The sequence below is a fragment of the Musa acuminata genome, chromosome BXJ2-8 (assembly GCF_036884655.1).
Source record: "Musa acuminata AAA Group cultivar baxijiao chromosome BXJ2-8, Cavendish_Baxijiao_AAA, whole genome shotgun sequence".
Classification (NCBI taxonomy): domain Eukaryota; kingdom Viridiplantae; phylum Streptophyta; class Magnoliopsida; order Zingiberales; family Musaceae; genus Musa; species Musa acuminata.
Window position 1 is genome coordinate 8467714 of NC_088345.1, and position 12642 is coordinate 8480355.

Below are 12642 nucleotides of genomic sequence, written 5' to 3' on the forward strand. Positions count from 1 at the left end.
GCAGCGGCTTGTAGTTGTATGTTGAGACTTTTAACACGTCTGAGATGCTGCAGATGTACCCTTTTTACCTTTGAGCAGTATGAAATGCTATTCCCCTTTATCACTGTAGATCATTCTCTCTCTCTCTCTCTCTCTCTCTCTCTCATGCTCTTTGCTTTTGCAAATGGTGGCACAGCCCGGTGAGTACTATCTTCATCGACCATCGATCAACAACAGCTCTTGCTTGATGCTTTAAATCATCACCACCACCACGACCCAGCAGAAGCAGAAGCAGAAGCAGAAGCAGAAGCAGCAACGACAACTTCTTGATGGAGAAGGAGAGCAGCACGGACAACTCCACAATTAATGTGGATGTGACTGAGCTGCTTCACATTTCCTTCAGGCCATTATTACGTCCCCTGCAAAACAAGCGTCAGAGACGGCGCCCTCGCACCAGTCCGATCCGTTCCCTTCCTCCACAGGAAGTCTGCCATGAGCAGATGTGGGCTTGTCCAGATGCTGCCGTAAGCTACATGGACTGACTGGTCGAGAGTCACGGCCTCAGAACAGTGTCACTTCGTTCTCCCGTGGCCGGCACTCCATGTCGAGCTGGTATCAGCCACCTGCATTACCTGTACGTCTCAATCGACCATCCAAGTTTTGCGACGTAGTGTGATGCACATATTGTAGCATACGATTACGCCGTATTCCTAGGTTTATCTTGGCATCGTCTCATCACATTTGGACAGTTCATGATCGACTCCAAGAACATCCGCGGTGTGATGCTTGATGGTGATGTATGTCTTCTTTCTTTCCATGTATGGATTAGCCTCGAGAACAGGTTTTGGATTCCATTCGTAGCATTTATCTGTGAAAGAGGAGGAATAAGTGATGTAATGTGGTCCGGAGTCTGCAGCCTTTCACCATGGATGTCTCATCTTCCATGTTTATCCTTCCTGCTGCATCCACGTTGTTCATGTGCTGGTGTCAAGCACTAAAGGTCGGATATGAAGCTCTTATAGTATTTTCTTTTTTTTTCTTTTTCCAAAAATATAAGGATTTGCCTCTTGATATACATGGGCAAATTTTCAAAAAAAAATCTATGGTTTCTTTTTTTTAAAAATTATAGAACATTTATTTTGTCATAAAAAATAATTTTATTTCCAACCTCCATCTCATCGGCTATCATCTGTCCTTAGTTACATTCGTGTTCGATCGTCGTTTCGAGTGTGAATAATAATAACAATAGAGAAAGAGAATGAAGAAGGCAAGAGTAATAGTATGAGAGCGGAGGTGATGGTCGATGGAGTATGAGAACAATAGAGTAGAGGAATACATGACTAAAGATAAAGACAAAGATAACTAGCGACAGAGGTGGAGACCATTACAGGCGCAAACATTAGGCAAAATTATCTTTTAGGAAAGGAAAAAAAATTTGAAAATGAAAGTGCTTTCTAGAAATTTCTCAAAATATTCTTATAGTTAATCTTCTTTATTTGGCCATCAAGCATAATGACATTAATACTCAAAAATATTTTCATATATCTCTCTTAAATTTATAAATTTTATATTTATTCATCTAAATTTCAACAAAAAAAAAAAGGGGTATCAAATAATTAACAATGGTGTAAGAGCATTATAACTATAAATTAATATATTAATTTTTTTATGATTATATGTATCTAAGATCAAAATATCATTGCAACCCACTTAAAATTTTTATACTTGTGTTATATAAGAGTATACCAAACTTACTTATCAAATGTTAAGGATTTAAAATCTTATATTATAATTTTTTACCCCTAAAATATTATTCTAATGATATATCTAACTCATTTTTTTAAAACAATAAATACTGAAAACAAAATTCAAACTAATAATTTGATGATAATCTATTAAGATTTTTTATCAATCACTTTCAAAAATACATTAGAAGACATTTCGAACATTTAGTTTTTCATAAATAGATTCGATACATCATTATTAAATCAATATTTGATATATAATTTATTGAACTCATTTATAAGAGTTGAGAACTTAGACGTGGCATGAGATGGAATCCGGTGTTTACTACCACTCGAGACTATGAATGTTGTGTTGGCGGAGGGCAAGACGGCGAGCGTGAGAGGGAGGAGACAAAGTCCACAACTCTGAGGCGAGCACGCGGAGCAGAAGGCTATCGGCCACAGGACCCCTCGACGCCACTCAGAGCCCTGCTTTTGGGAGGACCTTCCCCGAGACGCAGGCGGCCGGGCGGCAGCCGGCCCGAGAACAAAAAGGTCTCAGGCATCGGTGAGGCGAGACGAACGCCCGCCCTCCGTGGTGGCCCCCTCCACGTCGATCGAGAAGCCCGAGGTCAAGACGAGGAGTATGCAGCTGCCGGTCCCATGGCGTCTGCCCCCGGTCGCTTTACCATGAGACGCTCGTCAGCTTTGGCGTGGCGTCGTCTCTTCGATGCCCGGGACACGTGGTACGCACCTCATGTTCTTCGCCACCATCCCCACTGCTACTGTTTCAAACGTGAAATCAATTTACGAACAGTGAGATTTCAGACCGATAAACAATTATCAAACTCACGTTAGATAAGATTTAAATCGGTTTAGCACATTATCGTCAGAATCATCATACGTTTTGCATCGCCCGTGAACTTATGGAGCCCCACAAACGTGGAGAGCATCATTGCCATACGGGCGGTGCCAAAGCGACATCACGCAGAGAGGGGAGCTTTTGGCCACTGTTTTGTTGCACCGTCATGGCATCTCTTGGCAAGCCAAAGATTCCTTAATCCATGTCGTACGAGGCGGGGGTCCTTTGGTTGCATGACGAGTCTCGTCATCTTTTCTCGCATGGCAACGCCATGGTTCGTGCGAGTCGATCGAAACAGGTCATCTCTTGTGTGCCGATTCAGCACGGAGGAGCGAATGAAGTCTGTACCTCTCTGTCCGCTCGGTACTAAGTTCGAGCTAACACAAGAATGTGGCTCTAATATGCATTACGAACAGTAAAGGCAAGTTTATTGCGTCCTAATTGCTCGCTCGCTCGCTCACTGCACTCCAACTCCGACCTAATCTTTTGACTTTGTCTATAACGGTTGGTTTCCGAACCAAAACCGTCAAAAAAAATTTTATTTTATTAATATTTAATTATTAATTTTTATTTTTATCGATATGTTTTGGTTCGATTCGGAATCGTGAAATCGTTGATCGATTTCGGTTTCGATTTTGATTAGTATAATTCTTAGTTTTGTAGTCACATGTAGTCTTAGGTATTAGGATATCTCTGTGTGGATCAACGAACTATCGTCGTATTATATTCTCTTATTTTTTAATTAAAATTAAAAGAATTACTTGATCTGGTGTATATGGTTGATCTTATTGATTCGTATCAACGATCAATCAGTATGACAAGACATATCGATGAATCAGTATGTACTGTCCGTATCGATCCCATCGATCTCCTGTCGAACTAATACGTACCACTCATTGAATGATGTATTGTTATAGTAATTTAAGCAATTAAGTCGCATGATGGCGTGAAATCCAAAAATACAAACTAAAACGATCGCAAAAATTGATAGTGCAAAAACAAAAAAAATTAACCTACAACTTAGGCATAAATAAGTTAAAATATCGTAAATCTAAATAGGGAATTTGTGTGTTTTAACTATATCCCTTGGCCTCGGACGTTCCACATCGTGAAGAATCGGAGAAGAGTTATTTATAGCCTTTTTCTCCGATAGAAGGCTGTGATGCAGCAGCGAAGAATTAGTAGAAGAAGAAGAATAAAAGCTCCAACACAAATAACATGGTGTAGTACATCAATCATATGCTAACTTGTCTGTCCAATTACCTATGTTTATGTAGTTTGCATGGGTGTTGTTGGTGAACAAATGTGTCGTGGCTGGTGAGTTAGCACGGTTAGATCCACGGGTCGATGTCGGGAGTTCTCTGTTGGTTGAACTGGACGCCGAGGTAGGTCGAGCCTTCGCGACGGGGTGCTGGTCAACGTTTCTTGGTCCAAGCATCGTCTGCGTCGAGCTACGTCTCTCCGTTCCCGGGATAGGTGACAGCTCACACTCCTTCCCCGGGTGGTGATTTTCGAGTCGAGGCGCTCGTGGCTTGGGATGACAATTTTCCTGCAAAAAAAGGCTTTCGTCGAGTGATTCCCGACTTTGGCCCCTCCGACGAGCTAGTTAGCTGTCTCCTTTTTCTCTCCCATTGTTGGGAGTCGGGATAGAGGTCTTTATACTATCGTGAGAGGGTCGATCGTACGTGAATTGGCGTGGTGGACACAGCACGACACCAGTACAAATTTTGGCTTGGCAGGCAGGACGTTGCCATTTCGGGATTACCGGGACCAGACGTATCGAATAATGTCTTAGGGGTACGAGCTCTGACATGACATGTGCATCAGCTGTGAGGTGTCCTGGGTAAAACATGCCCTGTCAGGTGTCTCGTTGTTCTCCCACCGGGCACTGGAATCGACGTCTACCTCTCCCCTACCATGCACAGAACTGGACAATGCATGCACTGATCTAATCGGAACACTTACCTATGTTTGTATAGTGTGTCAGCTGGGTGATGACTTCCAGCCTCTTCCCTGCCATGTTTGTGTGAGACATCATGTAGTGTGATGGCCCCTAAGGGTGGGGTTGGCAGTCATCACCTCAGTCTGTGGAACCCATATGAGTCGAGCAATACGTGATTACTTTTTCCGAGACGCATGACTTTTTACTACTCCGAACATGTCAATATAACGTATCTGTTATTCTTAGAACAATCGATGCTAATAGTTCTTGGATGTTTTTTCCAAGTCAATCGAAGTCTCACTTCAATCTCAATTGAGATTTGATTCGTCCGACTCTTAAAGACGTCGGATTAAAAAACTAATTTGAGGGGGTGATTACGTGTAGTAATTACACATCGCTCTTAAGTTTAATTGTGAGTATGATATTGTGGTATGTTGAATTCGGATTAAAAACTGCTGTGCCTTTCTCAAAATGGTAGGTTTGTGCCTCGTCTGCCTCTCTCTCTCTCTCTCTCTCTCTCTCAAAATGATAGGTTTGTGCCTGTCTTCCTTTGTGCTTCTCTCTCCAAAAATGGTACCACAATTTGTGCCGATACACCATGTGTCGGTAGACTGATGTCAACCAGATCGATGCCAAAATTGAGTTTCATCAAGTATAACCAATCTCATGTCAAGTGATATCAAAACATTCTTGCTTTTATTCAATTACTCTGTTTCTTAATTAGGCATCCGATGACCATTCAGAAGCTCCAAAATGGTGGTGAGAGATGAATACCCAGTAATTATGACTTGTCCAATGAACATACCTTGTATGTACATTATTTATTTACGGAGCACCATTTCGCCGGACTCATCCTTCTCGAAGACCTGTTTAATCCACTCGGCCAACTTCGAACTATGCGTCTCGCTGCTAGATGGCGCTGAATGAAGCTCGCCGGCACCTCCGGTGGATTCGTCATTGAATGTGCCGTATGTTGATGGCAAGAACGCATCTGGCACAGCCATTATGACAGCACGCCGAAGTGCAGCCTCATGCTCCTCGCTGTGCTCCCTGTCGATCGTCTTCTGGCGCTCCATCCGTGGTTTCGGAGGGATCACCGTGAGCCTTTCCTTCTCCAGCATCAACTGCAAATTTCAAAAGATTCAGGTTGGTTCACAGAATCTGATATGGAGATCGAATAAATTGGTAGGTTCAACTGGATCTAACACTTAACGACTATTAGCAGTATGATTTTTCTTCATCTGTGTCAACAGCACAACAAGCAGAGTATCGGTGACGATAACTCGAATGAACATTACAGATGATATCCATGCAAATGTATGCTCATGCAGAGACACATGCTCACATGTAAAGTTTCTTCGACAGCAACTATCTAACCATTTGATTCTGCTGACTGTCTTCAACATATTCTAAATTTGCTGTTTGATAAGTTTGCAACTTCAAGTAACTGGATGTCGTAATCTTATGTCCCGGTCAGTAGCTCGTGGACTGATATGCTGGAAGGGATTGTTCAAGAATATTTGAATAAAAGGAGAAACTTTTGAGTTGTGATCCAAAGCCTATAATTTTTGCATCTCTAAGAATTATTTTTGTTCCTTTGCTTACCATAACACCATTTGACAGGTGCAATACAAAGCATGCGAATATAAGGGAAGGCAAGAGGAAGCAAAGTGGTTGTAGTTATAAAGATGGAACAACATTCTCGAAATAAGAGAGTTCCCTACTGCATGCACAATGAGAGACAGCTATGATAACAGAATCTCACTACAGGAGGACTTCTGAGATTGTTGTGGGCTAATTGTTCTAGAACATATGGGAGCAACAGGTATATAGTCGTGATGGAAAAATATTAATCTCTAGTACCTTATCCAATAGGAGAAATATTATACTGATTAAATCATAATATGGATACTCAGTTTGAAAGCTTTTATTTTCTGTGTGTAAAGATAAGAACATCTTTACCTAATGATAGAGGGTATCCTACCATCACCGAGAAACTGTAGAACATTAAGATAGATCAGAAGAGAAGGCATTAAATACAGGACTCACATCTAAGGCCTTTTGAGCTTCTCTCTCTATCCAAATAATGGCATGGTCGGACGTGGCATTGCAGGAAAGAACAATGTGCTCAAATCTTCCATCCACAGGCACAGCAGTTCTAACAACTGGTGGAAATCTTCCACATCTGTGACCAGTGAAAATTTCAGGTAAGTAATCTTTGAAAGAAAAGAAAAAGGTATTGTTTTTTGAGGCAAAATGGTCAAATAGCTCCTATAAAAAAGAATACAGAATCTCTTTTATCTTATGTTGGAATAAGATACAGTTCAATAATAGATATATTTGCAGAAGCAATGCCAATCATCGCAGGAAAGAGCAGAGATACACCAATGGTCAGGCTTATTCATTAAATATTGCTGAAATAAAAATTGTGAATTTAATGGAGGATGTTCCCACCATTGCAGGGTCTAGGGAGGGTTCAGGCAATTGCAACCTAGGTTCCTTCAGGCTTGTCTATCAATGCAACCACTGGATCAAGTTCCCAAGCTACCCTACTATCGGAGTGTTTCTCTCACATTTTCTTTTTTTTCTCTTCTGATGGTGAAGGGACCATCTTTTCCTTTTTTATTATTCTTGTGAAGGATGCTAATACAAATGAAAACTTGTATTTCTATATCGCTGTGTTCTAACCAATTCTTTTATACAGCATCTCAAGATAAAAAGGAATTGTGAATGCCATCTTTCTGGTTCAAGTGCATGAGGATGTTATACCTGAACGGCTTCCTTTCAACAATGTGGTACAGCCTTCCTGGTGCATAGAGCCTCCGGGGATCTCTTAACATTGCATCTTCTGGTATGCAAGTGTCTGCCATGCATCTTAGACATAACAGGCATGGTAAACTGTTGAAAGAAAATTGTATCAACCATTCCAAATAAGACATATATGAATTCATGAGTTTGCAAGATAGGAGAACAAAAACAAATTTCAAACTGTGCTAGCATCTCCAACGTGGCTTTTCTTTTGCAAAGATATTAGATACCAAAGGCGCAAAGAAGGAAAATACGTACAGGTAGGCCAATTAACTGTAATCAATATAAAAGAATACATGTGAGGCTTTGGAAACGAACATATCATGCGTACCATACCATTGCATACTGTGCCTGCCCTTTGGAAACGAGCATATCAATCATGCCATGCCATTCTGATATATATTCATAAGCATCTACAATGATGCATACTGTGCCCTTGAAAAATATGCATTTCATGTCATCATAAACAAGGGTGCATGCCATTGTTCCATATTATTCATGTATCCATCTTGAGCAGATCATGCATAAGAATATTGACATCCTAGACCATCGATACTCTGTTTTCACTAACGGAAGAGAAGTTTTGATTTTCTCAAATCCCATAAGTTGTTCAAAATATGTAATTTACAACCTTTGCGTTTTCTCCCAACAAGTTGTAGGGAAAATTTGGATCTTTGATGGTCTCACAAATCAGTGATTTCAAGAGTCTCTATAATTTAATCAAAATTTGTTAGATGCCTTGTGATAGGTTTCAAACATGAAGTATCAATGCTTCACTTCTTAGGACCTAGATTAGTTGGCTCAAACTTAACTGCTTCTCCTTATCAGTTTATCTTACAGTTCTGTTGTTACTCAAAATGTGTAAGATGTATTGTGACAGCTTTTGAGCATGTTGTATTGACGCTTCAGTTCCTATGATCTAAATTAATTGGCTCAAACTTAAGCAATTTTCCTGACCATCATATCTAATAATTTTGTTGAACTTGATCACAAATGGTACCTTGTAACTGCTGTCAGTCCTCAACTGGTTGAAAAGGCGCTGGGTTCTGTTCACTCATTTAGCAAACAAATAGGATTGTGGGAGAAATTTAAGGACAAATAGTATATGAATCTAGGTTTATCTGTTAGTAATCCACATAGGATACAATGAAAATTCATCAACCTACAGACTTACAGATTAAGCTTCTTCAAAGCTTCAATTAAAAAGTGACTACCAGGCAGTTCTACAACATCCCTAACGACACAAGTATTTGCCACATATCTCTGCACATCTGCCCTTTAACATTGTCCCCTCCAACTTTTTGCGTTGTAACATATACCATTAGAAATCGCTCGAGTTTTAGAGATAAGGTACATAAACAAAAAAAAAAGTCGATTGATCAAGATGCACAAGGAATACAAAGGGGGAAAAAGTTTCAATAAGATGGGAAATAGCAGTCACTAATGTTTTTTGTTTTTTTGCAAAGGGTAAGTAGCGAAGACGGGATTCGAGCACAGAATCTTGCGATAAAGTATCAGTTTTTATCAATTAAGCTAGTCAGCACCATAAAAAAAATGTCGGATGAAATTTCGAACCATCAATATTTGGTAATTGAATCTAGTACATTACCAACCAACCAATGTTTTGTGTACCGATGCCTCTAATTATAGAATTACAACATGAAATCCTAGTAGATTGAAAATTGTTAAGTTTTTTGAATTGTTTACTATCCATTTTTTAATTTCTTTGAAAACCTTATGATGCCAAAACAAAGAGAACCTACAAGCACAACAACAGTATGCATGTTTTATACCTCTTTAAAAAGTTGTATATTACATTTTTCTGGAGGAACTAATGAAAATATTGTGAAGGGACAGAAAATGTCTGACAGGAACAGATTGAGTTTAACTTTTATCCATGGAATACTATTTCATTCTGCACTTCAATATAAATAATTCGTCCAAGTGAAAATATCAAATGAAACAAGACCTTACTCCAAAAGATGAGGCCTCAATTTACCAGAAAAGTGACTTGAATATATCCTCAAGAGGTGTAGCTGTTCGAGGCAGAAAATCATCCTGAGCCATCATAAGAAACAATCCTGAGATCAGCACTAATAGAAGATAGGAAGTCAAAATATTATTGTGTTGTGCATGACTTCTACAACTTCATGGTACAAATTACAATTTCATAGAAGATTCTAGAATTATTGAACAATCTAAAATGTCTAGTGAGCAAAATCTTCATAAATATACAATTTAAACTGGTTTATCCCCCTTGCTATACAAAACTTGGTAGAATTAGAAAAGAATTATACAAAACTAGGACATTATGACTACAGGTGTTCTCAAGCATTAGCTAGGCCAAATCCTTTAATAAGGACAAAGTGGAGCATGGATCTCAACATCCAGTGAGCTTAGAAAGTGAGTAAATTCAGGAGTAAAAACTCTTTGAATCTACAGTTTGATCAGAGATTCCAGGCTCAAACAAACTGAAGCTCATTTAACAATCATCTCTCTTTTAAACCAATGACTGATTACACCTGCCGACTATAGAGAGTGATCACTCATGGAGTGTTGATTTATTCTTGCTTTCAAACTTTTCATGAGGATAACACAGAAAAAATCATGTCAGTTTGAACTGTTAATAAACTTTAAGACCCAATTAGGATCAGAGTTCGAGGTCACCTGTTGTGTCATGTGGTATCTCAATTTTATTAGATAGTTAATACTCTCAAAACTTCCAAATGAGTGCAAATTTTGTCTTGTCAATAGAGAAGATTCACTTTTTTGGTTCACTTTGTACTTACCAAGACTGAATGTCACAATCGTGTTGGTCAAATCCAGGAAACCTGAATTACTCAGTTTCAGAAGTTCACAAGGAGGGGCAAAAAATATATCTCCGATTATGGAACTCTAATATTCACAATTGTGTCCAATTTTAATTCATTATAAACAATATATGACCTGAATATAATTAGGGTTGAAACGGCCAGGCAATGCAGGCACTTCTGTGTAAAAACTAAACTCGATACCAAAGAACAAGAATGATCTTGTTATTACTGTGTAACCACTCTTTTCTTCCCTCTTTGTTTTTACAATCTGTTCTCAATTTCTCTGGTTTTCTTAATTTTATTAGAGAATGCATATTCTTATGAATATGTGTTACTGTTATAAATTTGTGTGTGTGTTAGATATACTACATCTGGTTGGCATAGTGTATGTATAAAATATAGTTGCTATGTGAGATTATGGGGTATAGTTGATATAAAAAACGCAATAAAACAGCAGCTTTATTCCAATATATTGTCAGGGTTTTGAGAGTAACTACTAATTTCATTTTCTGAATAAATTGACATTTTGCACATTAGACCATAGTATTAATTTCTCTTGGCATATCCTCATCAACGCTCTCTAAGACCTCGGTTCATGCACGAGGAATAAGTTTTCAGAAAATCATTCAAGAATAAATCAGAATGTACTTAGGGCTTTCACTTCCTTTAAAATCATATGTTCATCTTGAGAATTTCCACTAAATTCATATGACAAAAGAACAGTAATCAATAAGGAGAGATGTAGAGCAATAAATTCTTGCCTGAAGAACAACCGAGTTGATAACATCCGCATATCTGACAGCCAAGTTGAGTGAGACGCATCTTGCAGGCGCAATCGCGAAGCACCTCATTCTCTTCCTCTCTGCATCCCCCAATTTATCCAGATTATGAACGGCCACCATTGCCAGCAGTGCTGCAACACCAGAACCCAAAGAATGCCCCGCGAATGTAAGAGTGTACTCTGGATACTTCTCCAACAATTCCCTCAAAATTTTGCATTCAGCATCAAATACCCAAACAGCTGCTGTCAATAGCCCATTGTGAACATAGCCACCAGAAAATTTCCTCTTTCCGAGCCCATTATCCAGCAACAAGGCATAGTCACCCTCTTGAGCAAAATTAAAGCCTCTTATCGCGAGCACGATATCGGAATTTTTGTGATCGACGTAGATCAAATACGGTGGAGCATGGCCATGGGTGTCCTCATAGGTCTTGCGAAGGACGACGGACCGGGTATCGATGCCATAGCCTCCCGGTGGTGCCCATTGGGGGTGATCAAGGTCATCCTCATAGACCGCGAGGATGTACCGGCAGAGTCGAGGCACGGGCTCGAACTCGACGGTCGATGCCAGGCCCCAGGTCTCGCTGTCATGGCCTGCGCTGTGGAGGAGGCGCTTCCAGGCCCAGCGGGCGCACGCAAGGCAGTACACGCACTCGACGATAGGCAGGCAGCAAGCGAGTGACATCGACAGTCAAGCGCTGTAGACGGCCGGGAATTCCGATTGGAACTACATGGCCGTGCTCGATCTTTCTGAGGCCATGGGAAGGACAGATAAGAGGAGAATGATGGGGATTCTGGTTGTCATGTGTCCCTCCATACGAAAGCTAGGAATTCCCGCACCAGCTCCTCGTATCAGCAAGTAATCGAGAGCTGGCGACTTGTAGGATCTGCAGCAGAACTCCACCAAGGAAGTCTAATTGGAGCTGCAGAAAAGGCCACTTGCAGAAGGGAAAGGAAGGGAAGGGATGGATCAGGAGTTCATTAACAAGGCAGAAAAGAATCCACTTACCACTGAACAAGAAAGAAGACTTGAATCTGCTTGTTGTATTGCCAAAGCAAGTGGTGAAGGATTGCGAGTGAAGGCGGCAGAGATGCCCGGCTTTGGAATGACTACGGCTGAAGCAAGGGGGAGGAATAGTAACCACCGAAAGCTTGTCGCTGTGAGAAAGGAAGGGGGATGAGGCGGAAGTCAAGAAGAGTTACAGGACAGACACAGGGCAAGCGGATCCAACTACTAGTCAAAAACAGGCTACCATGAGGCTGATTAGATGCCGGGAATCTATGCCGCTGCCATCTTAGATTCTGGAAGCATCGAGCATCATTTAGAATGCAGGGCAAAATATTATCAGAAAAGAAAAGAAAAAGGAAATAATGTTGAAGAAAGAGAATTGCTGAGGAAAGTGGAATGAAGCCATGACCGGTGTGGAAGCTTTTGCTGCTGAGCTTGGGAGTTGTGGTCGGAAGTGCTAATAATATTTAGGCTTGAAAATGAGGGATATGTTATTTATTATTTGTTAAACTAACTGTGAACATATATCAAGCATGGTTATAAAGGACAATTAATTATATTGTTTTGGCATTGAATTGCTCTGTTGACTTGCAGTTGAGCCTGCAATAATGATCAGCTTGATGAACCGATCCTGTGAGTCCTGCTCAACAGCATCACCAGGCTGCCATTTCTCTCAAGATAAATTATTGGATACCGAAAAAGATTGATTTCTTTTTCCTTAATT

General features: G+C 40.2%; 1 protein-coding gene across 4 annotated transcripts; it reads right to left on the minus strand.

Moving 5' to 3' along the window:
- Window positions 1-5181: 5181 nt before the first annotated feature.
- Window positions 5182-12393, minus strand: LOC135619055 (uncharacterized). 4 transcript variants are annotated; one of them, XM_065120643.1, is made up of 7 exons: window positions 12163-12393; window positions 11919-12067; window positions 10890-11832; window positions 9315-9373; window positions 7277-7405; window positions 6557-6692; window positions 5182-5631 (listed from the first exon to the last, which is right to left on the minus strand). In XM_065120643.1, exons 3-7 carry the CDS (start codon window positions 11592-11594, stop codon window positions 5329-5331), a joined length of 1332 nt encoding a protein of 443 aa, XP_064976715.1. In that variant the 5' UTR covers window positions 11595-11832; window positions 11919-12067; window positions 12163-12393; the 3' UTR covers window positions 5182-5328. The 4 variants fall into 4 exon arrangements, with proteins under 4 accessions (XP_064976715.1, XP_064976713.1, XP_064976716.1 ...); XM_065120641.1 differs by having other exon boundaries at window positions 10890-11796; window positions 11919-12393; XM_065120644.1 differs by having other exon boundaries at window positions 10890-11822; window positions 11919-12393.
- Between the last annotated feature and the right edge of the window lie 249 nt (window positions 12394-12642).